General features: G+C 36.4%; 1 protein-coding gene across 3 annotated transcripts in view; it reads right to left on the minus strand.

Moving 5' to 3' along the window:
* The window catches only part of pparg (peroxisome proliferator-activated receptor gamma), a 39,746-nt gene that overhangs the window by 17,371 nt on the left and 3,557 nt on the right, over positions 1-18,818 (minus strand). For 2 of the 3 annotated variants that reach the window (XM_055026975.1, XM_055026974.1), the window contains exons 2-3: positions 415-708; positions 116-282 (exon numbers count right to left, since the gene is read on the minus strand). In XM_055026975.1, the coding sequence (XP_054882950.1) occupies positions 116-282; positions 415-706 (459 nt within the window). In that variant the 5' untranslated portion in view covers positions 707-708. Of the gene's footprint in view, positions 1-115; positions 283-414; positions 709-7,331; positions 7,414-18,818 lie in introns of those variants that run through there. The other variant, XM_055026976.1, reaches the window with a different exon arrangement.

Genomic DNA, 18,818 nt, shown 5'->3' on the forward strand with positions numbered 1-18,818 from the left:
TCAATTAAATTACCCTGCTAATGATTTTTTTCATTTATTAAGCTAAATTTGTATGCAAAGAGACATCTTTGATTGATTACTTTAGCTGTCATTTACTATATCTTTTCAGGCCTACCTTACAGCCCTCACAGGCATGGACGCCATAGTGAAACCCCGAAGCTTTGTCTCCGCACACGCGGCACTCGATGTTCAACGCTGAAGCTGATGCATCGTCTGGGAACTTGGAGAACAAAGGGTTGTCAGAGTACTGTGGAGGTGACTCTGGTTCCATCTTAATTGGGTCTAAAAGAGAAAAAAAAGACACAGGTCAAAATTTTCACAATTGATTCTTTAGTTACTTCAACCAGCAGTAACTTTTATTCTAGTCCTTGAATCCACAAAATTTTTAATCATAGCAAATTAAGCTGAACTTACTGTGCGTCTCCATCTCTGTCCTGTAGCTGTGCATATTTGTGTAGTCCATATTCGTCAGGTGTTCTTCACTAAGCGGAGGACTGATGTCGTAGGCCAAGCCAGCAGATGAGATGGAGGATAAAAGCGGGGGAGACAAGGAGGAAGGGATGGAGGAGGAGGAAATGGAGGCATAGTCTGACGTGGACAAATGTTTCATGTCGAGGTAGTGGGAGCTGTCGTCCAGCTCTGGCAGGTCCACTGCGCTCAGGCTGAAACCGACAGGCCAAGCTAGGAGCTGCTGGGTGTCCACCATGTCTGTGGTGCAAACAGAAGAGATAAGGAAGCATTAAAAGATGCAACACAAACTAATCCAGATTATATGAGTGTTTGTGGCTTTTCTCAAATACAATTGTTGAATAACGGTGGACATCTGAAGCAAAGAAAAAGATTAAATGTGCCTGTAAACTACAAGTCCACCTACAGAATTCTGCGGAAGGTTAATCATTAAAAATGTCTCCTCGGAAAAGTTCAAAACATTAGGGCGTGCGTGCACACTCCCATGCATACACCATGAGGAGTACCCACAGTCCTCCCGCTCGTTCCTGAAGTATGTCTGTTATCATGCAAACTGGGAGGCAGACTGAGTCACGGGGAGAACAAGACGAACTCTGGCACTGAGGATCGTCTCCTCTGCTCAAAACACTGTCTTCCTCTCATGCTGTTTGGGTGCCTAGTGGTGCGATTGCCCAACTAAAGGACACAGAAAGGAGGCCAAGGATACATGACTTGATATAAGGCACAAAAGATAACTGCCTTTTTTGAGTACTAAAACATCTACGGTCTTATTAAGACTGAAGATTTTTTTCTTACAATATGCTAATTTTCTGAATACCTTCACTGTGAAAAATCGGAGGGACTTCATAAACATCTGCATCAATTGATTTATTTATTATCTTTATTTAGATTCAGAACTAGAAGATAAGCCAAATTTATCAGCATCCCTTTTCATTAGCACTGGTCTGCTAACCATAGTTACAACTTAGCTAGATTTGTTTTTGTTGGCACAGTTCACTGAAGGTGTTTTCATCCAAAATGAACAGACATTGGAGGAAAAAAAGTCAGCCGAGATTATCAAAGTCCAACCATCAGAGGGTACTTGCGTCCACATGAAAGCAAACCAAATAGAAAGCTTTACGCCCCGAGGGTAAGTTTGCCCAAGGCTGTGGTGTAATGCAAAAATATACAGCATGTCAGGAAATTGTGATTTTTTTTTTGCAAGTTCTCAGAAAGTAAAGCACAATTCAATCAAGCACAGGCCAAATACTGATATGTAATGTTTTTATTTAAGGTAAAGTGCAATAAACATTGTAAAAATTATTTAAATGCTGATTATATTTTGAATATAAATACAGAAAAGAGATCAGCAACATTCATAAATAATCAATAGATCCATAGCGCTGTTCAATGAATGTAACCTTTATAACCTCTACAGATTCTCAAAATAACCCCCAATCAACCATTCAGATGCTGATTTGGAACAAAAACAAAGCAAAGAATGCTAATTATGCAACAGGACACAACTAAAATAGTAGGCTCAGATGGCACAGTAGCACCCGGTATGATAATGACTTCCACTGGCTCCAAAGATACTTGGCAAAACAACCCTGTGGAACAAACATCCTCTTCTCTCAAACACATACTGTTTCCTTTTCACTTGTTTTGAATGTGGCAGCAAAAAATCAGTGGGGTCCACTTAAAATTCACATGGACTGAGGTATTGTTCTACTACAAGCAGAGGAATGGTATGTGAATAAGTGTGTGAAACTAATGGCTATTAATACCTGAAGAAACCTGGCTATTTTTCCTTTTGCTGGAGAGTTGCCAGCTGATGCAGAATTAAAATAGACTGAGGAAGAGAATGACTTGTGCTCTGCTTGGCATCAAGTTATTAAATGGAGAAAGAAATCCAGTGGGAAAGAGAAGAGCTCCAGAGGCAAAAGGCAAGAGAGATAAAGCAATGGGTGACAGAAAGCAAGTCCCTGAGCTACTGGAAGGATTTGAACTGCACTCTGGAGACTCTTAAGAAAACTCTCATCTGAGGAAATTCATGCTCTGTGTTCAGCACAACATGGGAAAAGAAAAAGGAAGGCGATTGCAGCCTGGCAGTGAAACAAAACTTTTTCAATTATGTCGTAACTGAGGGTGAAAGCAAGTTCGGGCTCAAACTTTTCCTCTGAGGTTGTGCATAAACTGAAAACAAGTTGTCAGGCTAGATAAAAGGTGACAAATTATTAGTAAGAGGTGTTTGGTTTGTGTTGCCTTAGTAGAGGTGTGTTCATGTCAGCACGTGTGCAGGAGCTGCAGCCGTGTCTCCAGCCACTTCTCAGGTTTCCACGTGTCAAGGCTTGACTTCGAGGTAGATGTACAGTTTGGAGAAATGCTTTCCATTATCTGGCAGTCGTGACACATTAGTAGTGTTAAAGCCCTAAAAGCCAAGCAAGTCTGGCAGCCGCAAACACTCTCTCTTTGTCCTAAAGGGTGAGTTTTACAAGAAAGATATTGAAAAAAAAAAAAAAAACCTAGTCAGGTTTTAAGAATTACTGAAGTAGTTAAGGTAAATAATGTGCAGACACAAACTGTTCTTCAAGTTGCTTAAGAGAGGCTGTGCCACTGTCAACACAGCTGGAATGCAACCACTTTGGAAAAAGAGGTGAAATCAAGGAAAATATGTGAAATCATCCCTAAGGAACAGAGTTGCAAAACCAATGTAATGTTCAAGATGCTCAGATTTCTTCACAACAGATATGGCTTTTTCCAAAACGGTCAGACACAAAGGAGCAGGATAAAATTACTCAACAGACTGCATAGTCCCTTTCAAAAGAGTTCATATCTTTCCAACTTTTTACATTTTGTAACGCTAAAACTAAAATGTCCAATGTATTTTATTCTGGTTTCTAAAAAACCAACATGAGTAATAGTAAGTTGTGCAAATACACCTAAATGTGACATAGAAATTACCTAACTTTAGCATTTCTGAAATCAGTCTACTATGTAAATTGTTCTCAGTATGAGCACAGCTGTTCTGCAAACACACAATAAAAGAAACAATAATGAAGTGACAAAACACAGAATTGGTAAATTACGCTTTTGCTTGGATTTTAATTGCTGAATTTAGCATCCAGTGAAAACAAACATGTTAAAAACTAAACTGGACAGTATGCTGTAAGTTTCATGATATTTCCACAGTTGCGGTCTTGACTGGTCTTGAAATAAAATCCCGAGTCCTCAGCGCCCGAGACAGAGACAAGACCAAGACCAAAAAATGGTCTTGGGTACTACAACACTGTCTGGAGGACATACAAAGATTAGCAGCTCAGATAAAAGACCTAGTCAAAAGACTAGTGTCAATCCACAAATGTGGGCTTTATACAAAACCCAGGTTTGGTATAAACGTTTGACTTATACAAAGAAAGTCATACGAACTTTCATTTGCAGTTTTCCACAAACCATGTAGGAGCCCGAGCAAATATATGGAAATAGGTATTCTGGTCAAATGAAAACAACTTTTAAGGTTTTTGTCCCTCATGACGCACTATGTGAGTGTGCAAAGCTAACACAACGCATCACCCTGATTGAACACTCGAAACCTGCTGTGAGACATTGAAGTGAAAACATACATGTCACTCAGGAGTATATGTTGGAAAGGCCCCGTCAAAGTCCAAACCTAAAACCAATTAATCCCAAATGATATGCATCCCATATAAATGAGTTCGAGCTGTTTTACAATTAGCATTATTTTATGTTCGTTTAGTTAAACTCTAACCAAATAATTCTGGTTATAATTGATGAAATGTGAAATGTTCAAGGCATATGAACACTTTTATTAAGCACTGTGGCTGGAGTCCTTATTTATCTCATGATTATTTTTTGTGAACTTTATTGTTTATCTTAATTTGAAAATCATTTAATTAGTCATTAAAATGTTTCACCAACTTATAAACAAGCTTTTTGAAAATATGTACATTTGGTAAACAGTTCCAACTATCTTTTTTCCATAATCTGTCCCAACTTTAGGTACAAAAGGACATCCTGGGACCCAAGACTGTTTTTTATTATGTTTTTTTAATATGAAGTTCAATGGACCAAAACAGTAATTTGAAACAAAACTTCTGTGCCCAAGAGAGATCATTCAACAATGCACATAACAAACAGCAATGTTTTCTAATAAATCACAGTCTTATGATGAACTGTCTCCAAAGTATGTAGGATTAAGAATAAGTATGGATATAAAGCACCATAATCCAGAACATACAAAACTGTAACAACAACAAGTCTCTCGTTAAACTTAAAGATCTGTCCAAGGAGTGAAAAAGCTGAACTTTTCCACCAAGATCTCAGCATGAGGTTCAATAGAAAAAGAATAACCGAGGAAGAAAGGTAAATATTTATACTAAAAGACACATTCAATCTGGGAGCCCTGAAAAGTGGTAATTGTTTGAAAGTTATGCAATGTAAATGTTGAAGTTTGTTGAATAAGCCCCAAATAATAGTAAAGAAGCAACACAACTGTTTGATAGCCTTCTATCACAATCATTAGTTGGAAAGATTATTTCAAACTACACTTAACAAGGTGAGTTTTGAACGGCAGAGATTCTAAGAGATGAAGCAGACCGGTTTATTGTAATATGTGGGAGACAAAACGGAGAACCTGCTCCGCCACATTCAAGGTCTTTGCAGTTTTATTTGCTCTGTTTAAACAAAAGCCTACCCACCTTGTTTCAGGGCGAGGACTAAACAGCTATTATCAACCACAATCAATCACTTCGAAAGATATTATATTTCTCCACATGATGTTAAAAACTACAGAAGCAAAGCAGAAACAGGTGAAAAAAAGGAAGGCTAACTCAGTCACATTATATATTTGTTAAATTTAGAGTTACCCCTGTCTTCACAAAGTTATTAAAACAGTGACAAGTTGCAAAATATGACACCTCTTGACAAGAGGGTGCTTTTTTCTGTCCTTTTTTAACAAGTAAACCATATGTTGTCAAAGACGTTTCTTGAAAGTTTTTAATTTGTGTGTGCCTGTGTGTGTGGCAGGGAATGAAAGCGAGAAAGACAGCGCTCAGCCCGAGTTCTGTGACTTCCTGACCTCTTCATGTAAAACAGCATGTGGTTCAGAGTCAGTGACTAAAACAAAGATATGCCCGCCTGCTTGTCTGCTTCGCAGTCCCCACATTTTCTTTGAAAAGATTAGAGAGCTTGATTTTTGCCTGATGAGTCCCATGTTAAGAATGTGTGGGACTCTGGAAACATCATGTGTAGTAAGAATTTTTTTTTTTTTTTTTTTTTTTGCGGTTTTGTCTGACTAAGCCACCTAGTTTTTGAAGTCAAATGTTTTTTTGTGTCACAGGAGGGTAAAAACATAAAAATAACCAAAAAGTCTGTGTTACTCTTCAGGAAACTGGCACTTTTTTTTTTATTCTGCTGGTGTGAAGCCGCTAGAGGAAAGGGCCTTCCCCCTTCTACACATGAATGATCAAGTATTGGAAAACCAAGTGTCAAATGGAGGTCTGGACTGCCCTCTCGACAAGACTGAAAGTCTAGATCGAGTCTGGAAACCCACCTGGTTGGTTGGTACCGAACTTACTCATATGGAGTCTTCAAAGCTTGGTATGGTGGGAGGATAGAAACCGCAATGTTCGTCTGGCAGACGACCTGTCTCTGATTTCAATTTGATTTTGTCAGTCAAATCTCCTCATTTCAACTTTAGATAAAACCTAAAATCAAATCCACCTTGTAAAGGATCCGCCTTATCACAAGCTAAATAAATGGTAGGGTTATGTTTTGATTAACTGGCTTAATTCTTTTCAGAGCATCTGTTCATTAATGCTAGTGAGTGACAACTAGGGCTGGATTTTATAGGTTTTATATTTTATGGCAACATTTTGATATCTACCTTGCAGTGTCAGATGTGATGGTAAAAAATGGTCAAAAATATAGAATAAATACCCACTGAAGTCACTTAAAACTGTTTTCTGTGCAGAGCATAATTCCAGTTTGACTTTCTGGAATTTACAGAGTTACAATGAGAGAACAACAAGCAGTTTGATTGGGTAGTTGTGTTTCTTAGTATAATTTATTTCATTAATCAGTACTTGAAACTAAAAATAAACTCACACTACCCAATTATCTTAGACATTAATAAATGAATAAACTGGATCTAAAGCCATAAGCCTCACATTACCAATTTAAACATGTTTCCTCTTCTTTAGTTCATTTAGAGATTTAGTATCACCTGCTTTCTGTGTCAGCAGGTGATATGAACTCACTAATATTTCCACAATTTATTTTAGTCTTGTGGTGGCACTAAAAAACCCTGGAAAGAGATGCTCTGTGAATGAGAAGCTATACAAATGTTTAAAAAGTAGATTAACCCCCATTTGTCCACTTTGAAATAGCTTATTCAACAATCTACATTAGTCCCTATAATAACAGAGAGAATAACAGAGACAGAGAGGAGTCCCTGACCTCCTCACCACACGCACAATACTTCTTACAAAAAACTTATAACATCCAAAACACACAAATCTAAACCAAAAAACACAAGTACAAGTCAATAACCAGAACAATTTCAAAGAATATTAAAAGCAAATAATAACAGTCTTTATTATCCACATGCGATCAACATATTTATTAAATTTTATATTATTTAAATATGTAGTAAAGATTTTTAAGATTATTTGTAAGCTTTTCATGATCACCAATCAATTTTTTTTTCAGGAAAGTAACATTTCCTCATGAGTGACAGAATCTTATCTTAGCTGAAATGAAGTGCCAGACATTATAAACAAATACATGAATTGCAGGAATCTTTTTAATATCAGAAACAGTTGTGTAAAAGAACGTGCACACAGGGTTCTGGTTGGTCCACTCACCCTTTTCTCCTGTTTCCGTGACTTTTCTGTTTCGGCCTCACTGCTGAACATTTAAGTGACAGTATCAGAACGACAGTCTGCGTGTGCGCTTGTGTGTGTGTGTGGTCATGTTTTTCCTCAGGAAGTGATGACCATCAGAAAGGGAACTACACACACATCTTTCTCTGACAGAGTCTGGGCTCAGCAAAAGTTCAGACAGCAAACTATCATGTGGTCTGAGCGTGCGTGTGTGTTGCGTGTGCTTTATAGTGTGTCATGTCCGATCCTTGAATACCTTTTTTTTTTATGTTTACACCATACTGTTGCATTGGTAGAGGCTTGTATTACACGGTCCAAAAATAATTTTTTTTAAACGTTGTTTTGTGTATGTGTGTGTGTGCGGGTGCGTGCGTGCGTGTGTGTGTGAGGTGGTAGACATCAGATGCAGATGATTTCCTGTTTCTTCACTCTGACAACCTCATCATGCTTCTTTGGCTGCCCTTTTCTCCCTCCTCTCTCAGTCACTAAGAGTCAATGTGACAGTGGTGACGCATTCCCTTTTTCTTCCTCATGTAACATCTGAAAACACTAAAACGTAGCTTTTTCGTTGGACTTGCACAAGCAGAAATGTTAAACTCCAGCAGCAGCACCTTCACTTTATTCATACTTTGACCTTTGTTGTGCCCTCATAATATAACAGATATTGTTTTTGCAGTTTTAGCTGATAGTAGGCAGCGTAGTATTTCATGTTGTTGGCAAGTAGAAGCAACATGGAATGGAAAACCTGCAGAGGAAAGACAGAGAAAGTGACTTTTCCTTCTGTCTTAGCATCGTACATAAAGTTGAAAAGAAAAACTTCACACAACTTGAAGTAGGAATGCACAAAAAATTGTCCAATGGACAAAAATGATACATTTTTCTCCTGACCTTGTGTTTTTTTTTTTTTTTTGGTTGTGTGACTACACCATAGATAAGCAGTCAGCAGCAACAGTCTTCTGTCTAAAAGTTGTCATTGTGGGAAAAAAGACTCAGTTTGCTATTTCTGATATCAGTGAGAAGTTTAAAAATGAAGTGAGTCGAAAAGCACAAAAGGTGTAATAAACTACTATAAAAAAATCTATATTTTTCACCAATGCACCAATGCTGCTCATACAGGCAGCTTCTTAAACTGCCTGTAAACTGCTGAAACTCTAGCAGACAACAGGAAGGCTAACTGTATTCTAGCAAAGTTTCTTTATTGTTTCATTGATCTTTCAACTTTTATCTGCCATAGTCTATTTATCATTAGTTTCTGGAATACAGAAACTAATGTTTAAAGATATCTGCACTTATTACGGAAATTACTGATTTATGATGTGAAAGGCATACAGAAGTGATACACAATATGTTTGCAATGGTAGGTATATTGTAATAACGTCTATTTATTTCAACAAAAATTACAGAACTGTAGTGATAAGAATGATGGCAGTTACGAACGGGAAAAAAATTAATTGGAGTTACAATTAACGCTTTTAAAAGTAGCATATAAAAACCACGCAGAAAAAAATTCTACTTTCTACACTCACTGTCAATGTTATGTCGAATATTGATACTGAGAACTAAAGACATTGTTATGCACTTATATGTATATGTTGCTATTATTTCACCAGGGACAATTAACAAAAACAAAAAAACCTCAACGATATTGAAAGTTTTTTCTAGAAACGAAGTTTCAGAGTCAGCCATATTGAGTCAGCAGCAGCAGTGAAAAGTCTAGTCAGCTTTCTAAGGACAGTAGAAGTGGCAAAGAACAGTCGAGTATGACTTACCATGCTCTAGATAGCATGGTTGGTAAGTCCAAACTAAATTTGTTTGTTTGTCCCAGAGTTCAGATATACACATTTTCTGAAATAAGATCTGAGAACACAATTTTACAAAACTATTAATTTGAGAGACGTGAAAAATCATTTCAAAAAGGAAAATGTTTACTGCCCTGGAGGAAGGTTTCTTTGAACCAACTTAAAAAAAAAATACTCTAATTTGCTACAGCATGGCTTGGTCGTCAGGACGCGCTGATTGGATGATGATGCAGGTGGGGCTAAAGAGTCTTCCAGTTTGAATTTACGCCTTCATTTGTGAGTAGGAGGAAAATCAATTTCACTGGAGCAGTCGTCAGTATCCAAACCCTCAAATGCAATTCTGTCTCGTTTAAAGCTTGACTTATTATTAAGTTTGTTAACAATTGATAAAACTAGTCTGTGCTGACAAGGTGTGGTCTATTAATTCACAAAAGACAAAATATATAAATGTCATAATCTTCAGGCTATCGGCCTAGTGGGGAGAATGATTCTGCGGTTTTATTGACACCTAATTCTGGTGGCACACGGCATCAGCTGGGCCTCATATTTCTTTTCTACATATCAACACATGCGAATAAGGTAGTTTATTTCTTTTTACCTGTGTTTATGATACAAATATTATTTGTATAAAGAGCAAAAATTTAGTGCACATTTCTGATCTTTCAGGGTTTATTGAAGCTGTTTCCATCTCAGCCTCAGTAGAACGTCTTTCCTGCAAGGCGACCAGGAAAGATGCTTTGACAGCCACTGGTACAAACAGCATTCATGCCTTCAGTATTCCCAAAGCCACAGTAGTAGATTTGATAGTAGAAACGTTTCTCTCTCTCACATATTACAGTTTCTGTTTAACATTAGACAGCAGCATGTGAGAGAAGCTTTTTAGCTTAAAGTAATTAAGAACCATTTGTACATAACTATGTCAAATAACAAGCCGGGCCACATGGGTGTCCTTAGCAATGAATATAGATGCACAAAGTCATTTGACATGGATTGGTTAAAGAACAAATAAAGGATTACTTGTAAAATAATTCACATGAAAGGAGTGTAGAAGTAGAAACATTATGGTAAGTAAAGTTATTTTTTATTGGTTTATGTCACATTTATTATTAATATTTGTTATAAAGTGCTGAATTCAATATTAATAATTTATCATACATGCATGTTTTTATTTCTTTTTTATTAGAAATGTCATACATTTTGTATTTAAAAAAGTCAGTATATTTGAGAATATTACAGTTTTTCTAAGTAAAAAAAAAAGACTAACAAGAACCAAATACGACATAGAATAAGTGTTGCATTTCAAACAGCAGACAGAAATAGATCTTTCTGCCTTGATGTAGCTAAAACATGATTCTGGTCGATCAATGAGCTTATCAAACTCGACTTTCAAAGTATCTGTTTCGACTTAGTGAAAAACAACATCCAGTGTCATTTAGGGTTTTGTCTCTTCCATGAGGTCAAATGGTATACATGTTATAACATGCTACATTGCTATGTAAGGTTTCCTCATGCAAAATGTTGAGGTTGGATAACTGGATTTTCTGGTAGATATTGTCTTTTTAATGCTTCAAGCGAGGCAGATATTACAGTTAGACAACAAGGAACTGATGAGGGCGTCCCGTAAGCCCATTAGTTCCCAAGATTACAAAGAAAAAAAACAAACCTCAATCAGTGCAGTCCGGCCAGGATTGCACACAGGGAGAAAGTTCACGTTTTTCTTCACTCAACCCTTCTTGCGACTTCTTGTAATAAAAAAGTTAAACTAATCACAGTGATTTGTTGTTCTTATATTTGAATTTGGGCTCAAAAATGTCATTCAGCAACAAAACTCCACTGCTATTCAGTTCAGTTTTGCATTGTGTCACTTTGTACAGTGTCATTTTTCTTTTGCAACAGACAGCTGTTTCTTTCTACTGCTCATGGTAATATACATATAAAAAAAAATCTCTGAATTAAATTTACTTGATGAAACAATGTGCAAAAAGTTAGACAGCACAGATTTTCATACAGAAAGGAATATGTAGAGAAAAAGTATTTTTGCTAAAACATTAACCCTTCCAGACCGAACAGAGTGCATGCAACACAATTAAATTTGCAGTATCGTAATACCACTACATTTTGTGAGATCTAAAAAACCCAGCAGTTTCTGAAAGGGGAGACGTTGCTCTTTCTAGCCAGTACTGAATTATTACGGTAATTTCACCTCCGCCATAGCAGGGAGTGAAATTTGAGGGCCACTCTTTTAATAGAGGGTAAATTGCGAAAATAACTAGCTAGATATTGACAGTTCCAGTCATTATAGATAAATGGGCAAATATATTTATTCACAAGACATTTAAATAACTGCATACAATTAAAATAAGCAAAAATATCCAGGTGGAAATTTGAAACTAAGGTCAGAAAGCGTCAATCAAATATGATATTCAGTCTTCTAACTTTTCTGGAATGATGAAATATTGGCTGAAACTAATACTTTGTAAAAAAAAAAAATTAAAAAAGGTAAAGTTTTGGATAGATATTTTAAGTGGTCTCACCAAACAGATGTTTTTGACTTTTAATTACCAGACCATGCAAATGCACCAATAACCAGGTCTCAAAGCAATACAGACACAAGTTGAAGAGAATGCAAATCATACCCAAACCATAACATGAAGTCAAGCTCAAAGCTACGAAAATACATATGTGTTGGTGCTTAGATAAAAACTGCGACGAAGTCCAGAAACTGAAATGTTGCATTTTCACTTGCAAATGTAGTTGCTACTATGAGATGACTTCTCATTTTGTCACTTAACTATAAAAGCCCTCAACTATAAAAACTCACACAACGTGACTGCTCACATCCTGGTGAATCTGCCACTGTTTTCTATCATTTGAAAACATGTACAGTACAGTAGCAGAATAAACCACATGTGCGAGATGAAACTGAGTTTGGAAAGAAAAGAAAGTCTCAGGTGAGGGGAACAACAACCAAAGATGACTGATCAGACTAAACAATGCAGTTGTTTTTCCAATCTGCATGTAGACAGTGTTTGTAAGCGAACCTTTACATTTCAAGTGCATTGCATGAAATTGAGATGAGTCAGGCTTAATCCTCATGACTCAGAATTCATCTTTCAACATGTTTCGGTTTTCATCCATGTTCGTAGTCGAAAACTGTTGATCATTCAAGTGGACAAAGCAAGTAGGTGCAGATCACATTGCAAAAACAGAGAAATTACATTACATTAGAACAGACAATGAACATAACAGAATCTGCCAGAATTCATCATGAAGGACAGTTTTTAACTCTACTCCTTCAATCTAATGTAAGTAATCTGCCAAATCTTTAAATTCTGTACAGGTAATCATCACTCATTAATGGATGGTCAACGTGTTGCCCTCTTTACTTTTTTTATTTATATATTTCAGTTATTTACATGAGGTGATCTGCTTTTTCCCTCAGATCACTCTTTAGCTCAGTAACCCTAAAACATTAAAAGTAGGGGTGAGAATGGCTGACCTACATGCAAATATCCTCTTTGCTTAATCAACAGCCAGGCGAGAGTAAAATTAACATGAAACTGCAAGAGTACATGAGAAGAAACATGCACACAGTCTGTGATATGTGGAAGCTGTAGAGTGTTATAACAACACCTTACATAACAAAACCTCAAAACCTGCGAACCTCAAAGACACGAACATTATCCAGATCTGGACCGAATGGAAAATCACTCTGGACAACGTCCACTCCTTATCTTTAGGGAACTATTATTTCTGTGAATAGGACATTTAAAGAGTATTTACCGTAATTTGTAAATTTTCTTGAACAGCAATCAGCTACTAATGAAATCAAATTTAAGATTCAAGTTTATGCTTACTTACATAGCACAAAGAGAAAAATGCTATATTTGTTTGCTTCAAATTTGTAAGGGAATTCAATAAAATATGGTTTCTTATCACCAGTAGTTCTTGACATCTAATCTTATCTAGAAGTCACATTTGAACCTTTGAACATGACTTTCTCTAAATAGTATCATGGAAAGCCGGGGCACAGAGTTGACAGCCTTGAAACTTTAACATATATATACTATGTGACTGACGGTGAATAGGACATATTCATTGTCCAAAAGGGTGATCAAACAAGGTATTTATGTGAAAAAAACAATTGTAAGGATGTATTTAGGATCTTAACCAACATATTGTGCCTGATCTGTCAAAAAGTGCAAAAAATCCACAGAGTGCAGAATTCTCAGGAATATGTTTATTCGCTGCTAATGTGAGATACACAAAAAGCTTAATTTGACGCAAAAGTTTGAAGATAGCTTTTTATAAAACATATATTTTTTAAGAGTTTAAATGAGAACACAAAATCTTTTATCTGGAAGTGGTTATGAAGATTTTTTTAAGGGTTTAAGACTTTACCAACAAATGGAGAAATAGTGGAGAGCCTTCCCATTAAAACCTGGTCTACCAAAATTAGTCAGAAGACTCATTGATGACCCATTTGGACCCTAAATGGGTCTAAACCTCTAACAACGATCTAAGTCTCTACCGGTTTAGAGGTGGACCGCTGCTTTCTCCTTCCTGTGACTTCAGAATAGAAAACATTTCCAGTTGCTGCAAATGCTTTTGGTGTTGATGTTTATGCAGACATGATGTTTTGTAAACACATGAGATGAAAAGCTCTTTTTCTTTTTTTTTTTTTTTTTCTCCAGAACTCCTTGATGTTTGCCTTGTGGAATCAGAGAGAGCTGGCACTCCTATAGCAGAGATGTCTTTAGTGCTAATCTCTGCATCACTGGCTACTTTCTGGGAATCTCAATTTCCACAACTATCTGAGGACACGAACCTTCACCTAATTCCCTCAAATAGTTATGAGTTAATGGTTGATGAGTCTCTTGAGACCGTAGAGCTTCCTCACTGGATAAGGGGAAGGAGAAGTGCATGCTTCAAGGCCTCACACACACACACACACACACACACACACACACACACACACACACACACACACACACACACACACACACACGCTTGCAAACACAGTCACAGACATTCTAACATTCATGTTTGAGAGGTGTTGCAGTTAACAGGACACATGTCAAAGAAAAAAGGATGAAGTAAAAGTGAAACAGGATAACAGAGAATAAAGATGTTTTCCTGTGTAAACAGCTGTCCTTACCGCTGCAGTACGCTGCTATCCAAGCTATATAAATCTTTGTTTCGACACATATAGAGGGGGGCAAAACGGTAGGACAGGAGAGCGGTACAGGGGAAGGGTCATGCCCTGTTACTCGAAGCAAAGAGGAAAAGACGGGAGTGTGCTGCCTTCTGCCGCTGTTTAACAGGACAATAACAAAAGAAAAAACACATGACGTCTTTCTGATTTACTGAACATACTACGAAATCAAGTGCCAGGAAAGGTGTGCATGCAGGAAACAGATTTTGGAATTGTCTATTTACTTTAGGGAAAGATTTAGGAGTTTTCCTAACTTTTAATTGTTTGCTGACCTTTTCTGTAATCAACACAAAGTCTTTCTCCCTTTGCTGAAGGAAGAAATAAGAGTTGCAAGGTAGTGGTGTTTAGTTTAAAAACACAATGCTTTATAAATACAATATCGCAATGTATCTTATCTAAATATTACTGTTTGAGACAATCTGCAGATAATTCAAGAAAAATATTTCATACTATCAATCATAATATGGAATATATAGTATATCACATTTATGTGTAAACTAGCTTCAATATAACCACTTTTTGTGAATGTTTTTAGAAAGACAAACAGCTTTTAATCTGTTAACTTTCTAGACAAACTCAAGCAAGAAAAGTGACAGAAAACGAATAACCTCGCTGATCGTTTCTGAAAACTACAATCAGAAATGAAAACAACGAGCAGCTCAGATGTCACACCACTATTACACCAGAATTTCAAAAGAGTAAAATGAATCAAAATAGTTTTAAGTATTGGAGGAAGGCAATACTGAAGTTAATTTGATATTGAACCGCAGACACACTTATGCAAAGTCTAAGAATACACAGGTGGGTGTGTTGAAAGTTGTGCTAGCATCCGGCAAAACCCCTGAAACCCAGAGACCCAGTGGAGTATCATCTAAACAAAACCGGATGCATTGAACCAGCCACATATATTTACACTATAAATTTCCAGGAGTATATGGAAAATTTGTTGTTTTCTGCAGTTCTCTGAATTTGTTAAATTACATCAGGAGCCAGACAAGCTAACTTTAGTGTGCAGTTTAGCCAGTTATCAATGTCAAGATAGATGAAGTTTTTAAATGTTTTGCTTTTAAAGCAACAAAAATTTCTCAGATAGTGTTTAATAAATGAAGTAAAGTGTGAAGTCATTCTGTTTGTTTTGCAACCGGCCTTTTAGAGGCATTTTTTATGCCTTAGAATCTGAAACCAAAATATATTTGAATACATTGTGAAATACGTAATATAATATCACACTTTCTTGTTTTTTCTAAAAACTATAATAACTTAAAAATATTTGGTAATTGTTCAATTTAATCATGTTGCACCCCACCCAACATGATGACGATGTGTGCAACGAGCTATAAAAATACAACACGTTTTCCTGAAAGAGTGCAGTCATTTGGAAAACTTTGTTCCTGTTTTGCTGCCATGATCGTTTGACATTTTAAAAAAATTATCCAACTTTGATTTGAGGGGGTGGATTACTGACATCTTACGTCATTTCCAGCAAGACTTGAACTACCATTGCCTCAGGTGATGCCACATCCAGTGAACCAACAGCAAACCCCGCAAGCAACAAGCATGAGTCACGGGTGAGTTCCCAAAAGAGACCAGGAAATTGACCTAAGGAGCTGCTGTTTACTCCCACATAATTCTAAGAGGGATATTAGGACAAAGTTGAATAGATATTCCTATTGGTTGACCAATATCTGTGTTAAAGTGCATTGGCAGAAAGATTGGACTTGCAAGTATAACATCAGGATATTTAAATCAACCCACACTGACTTCTGTTGCAACAAAATGCAACCCCTTGGAGACTCGGCCCAAGTAAAACCCGATCTACAGTGGAGTGCTTGCTACGTTTCAATGTAAAAAAATTAATTACAATTAACCTAATTGTAATAAGTAAATGTGACAATTAACTTATGAGGATGTAACATGAGTATGTCAAAAGCTCCTTGAATCACTGTCCGACGAGCGATGTTGCGAGAAGAATAAATTGTAAGTCTTGGTGGCGTTCCCGAGTTCCCTGATTGGTGTCACCAATCAGAGAGCAAAGTGACAGAAACTCAGAGAGGAATCCAAAATACACAGAACACAAAACAACTGCCATGCCGCAGCAGAAAGACAACAGGGACGTCTTTGTTTTATTTTCTGTTAAATATAGACTACAACCATTGCGTCTTCCCAGTCAGGCATGTTTATTTACTCTAAACTTACGTACGTTCATTTCCTGTCTGAAATTTGAGTGTTGGTGAGTGAAGTCTGTGTGTGTGTGTGTGTGTGTGTGTGTGTGTGTGTGTGTGTGTGTGTGTGTGTGTGTGTGTGTGTGTGTTTGTGTGTGTGTATGGGTGTGTGTGTGTGTGTGTGGTGTGTTTCTCCTGTCATGTGGCTCGACACCACACACTGTATGACCAAACCTGCAGTACAAAAGATTTTTTTATCCTCCTGTGTGTGGTCTCTAAGGTTTTAAAAATTAGCTGACAATTTTTTAAATCTTTGCAACCAGACATTACAAAACGTTTGGTCTTCAGTGTGCTTCCAGGTGTCTACCTGATTTAAAAATAATCACTAATCAATATTGAGCTAATCACACAAACCCAACATACTGCAGGTGGTATGGGTGGTTTTAGATTACAATAATTTATTATGATACAATTTTCTTTTATATAGATAAAAATGCATCTTTATTATATAATAAAAAATTGTACAATGCAAATGCTTACATTTTATTACATTTTCTGCTACAATGTCTCATTAACACGTAACTGTGATCTCAATATGGACATGAACAAGGAAATAAACCAAAATCTCACCAAACAGAAGAATCTATTGCAAATGTCTTAATACCAAGACACTTTACAATACGCTGACAGGTCCGACCGGTTTTCCGTTGAGGTGGGATTTCTAAAGTGGGCGGTTGAAATGTCAGAGTCTTTGTATTCAGCTTTAGTACTTTATAGAAATAATTTACCGTCTATTACACCTATCCGTAGGCGTGAGATTAATTATTGCTACATAAAATATAGCAATTTCAAGTTTTTCTGTTAAAAAATGGCATCAATAAGAGAAGGAGTTAATTGTGCTGGATGCTCAAAATCAATATTAACTACATTCAGTTTAGAAAAAATAATGAATATGACTAAAACGTCCTGGACTGAATATTCTTTTAAATGTGATTTAGCTTCTTTTTTTTTTTTTTTTTTTTTTTCACAAGCCTTTTCATTTTCCAGCTCTCCTTTAACAGGTATTGTAAATAAAGTCAGGATAAAGAAAAACTTGATGTAAAATAGTTCCTGCAAGCTGCTCCACCATTGCACTGATGCAAAGTGAGCCTCAATGCTGTATTTTTAAATATCTAGATTCTAGATCTTGGGTCTATAAATAAACATCACAAAGGTTGTTTTTTTTTATTATCATTATTAATTTCAGCATTGTTTGTCTGTATGGTTTTTTTTTTAAATAAATGTAACTTTTTTCTCATCAAACTCAAGTGTAATGTTGTGATGGGTGGTGCTAATATTCTGAAAAATATGTCAGTGATGATTGGGGCTAATATGACTTGGTTTGCTTAGACATTTATTTTTTTTATAGCCAATTATATATATATGTGTTTATATTTGTTTATTCATTTATGCAAATGTTATTTTTGTTCATTCCACCAATCCAACCTTTAAATCATCACTCATTTGCTAATCTATAAGCCTAAAATTAAAATCTAATAATTCTTTGCTTATTAGAAATAATAAACACCTCAAAATTATTGTCCACCCAAAATTATTGTCGACGCATATTTGGCCACTTGTGTGAAACGTTTCTAGAGGCGCTCCTGTCTTTAAGCTCACTTATGCAATTTCCTGACTCTGGGCTGTAAATCACAATTTCTGGTAATACTCATTTAGGCTTTTTTAGCATAAACTATACTATTGTGTCTTTCATTCTGACATCATTGTTCTTGCACAGTAATTACCAAGGTCAGAGACCACAGTGACATTAGCACAGCAGCTTGACAGGAAAAACAAACTGTTGTGTTTAGATGATGCTGCAACAACAAAAAAAGTTTTTTGGAGATAATAAACAGAGCAGGATGACATAAAAAAAAAACATTTACTATAATGCATTTACCATGACAAAGATGACTGGGAGCAGGCAATCTGTCTGACAGCTTCATAAACTAGTAAACATTGTATGATTATTCTTATAAATAAAGACGCTACAAGGAGATCAAAACATAATCCAACTAAATGATGAAAAAGTCTTATTCCAATCTAACTTTCACATTCACAAGTCAAGGAAGTTTGATGGTTAGAATGCATAAGACAAGCCAACCAGTTAAAGCGTGTTGCTCAGAGTTCACACAACACAGTCATGATACATGTTCGACAGTCAAAAGAAAGCGATAACTGCAGTTGTAACCGGTAAAAATGTAACTTGCTTTCAATGCAAGGTGCGAAAAGGTGCAAACTGATCATTTGCTTT

Source organism: Poeciliopsis prolifica, unplaced genomic scaffold, assembly GCF_027474105.1.
Source record: "Poeciliopsis prolifica strain line A6 unplaced genomic scaffold, Auburn_PproV2 SCAFFOLD003, whole genome shotgun sequence".
NCBI lineage: Eukaryota > Metazoa > Chordata > Actinopteri > Cyprinodontiformes > Poeciliidae > Poeciliopsis > Poeciliopsis prolifica.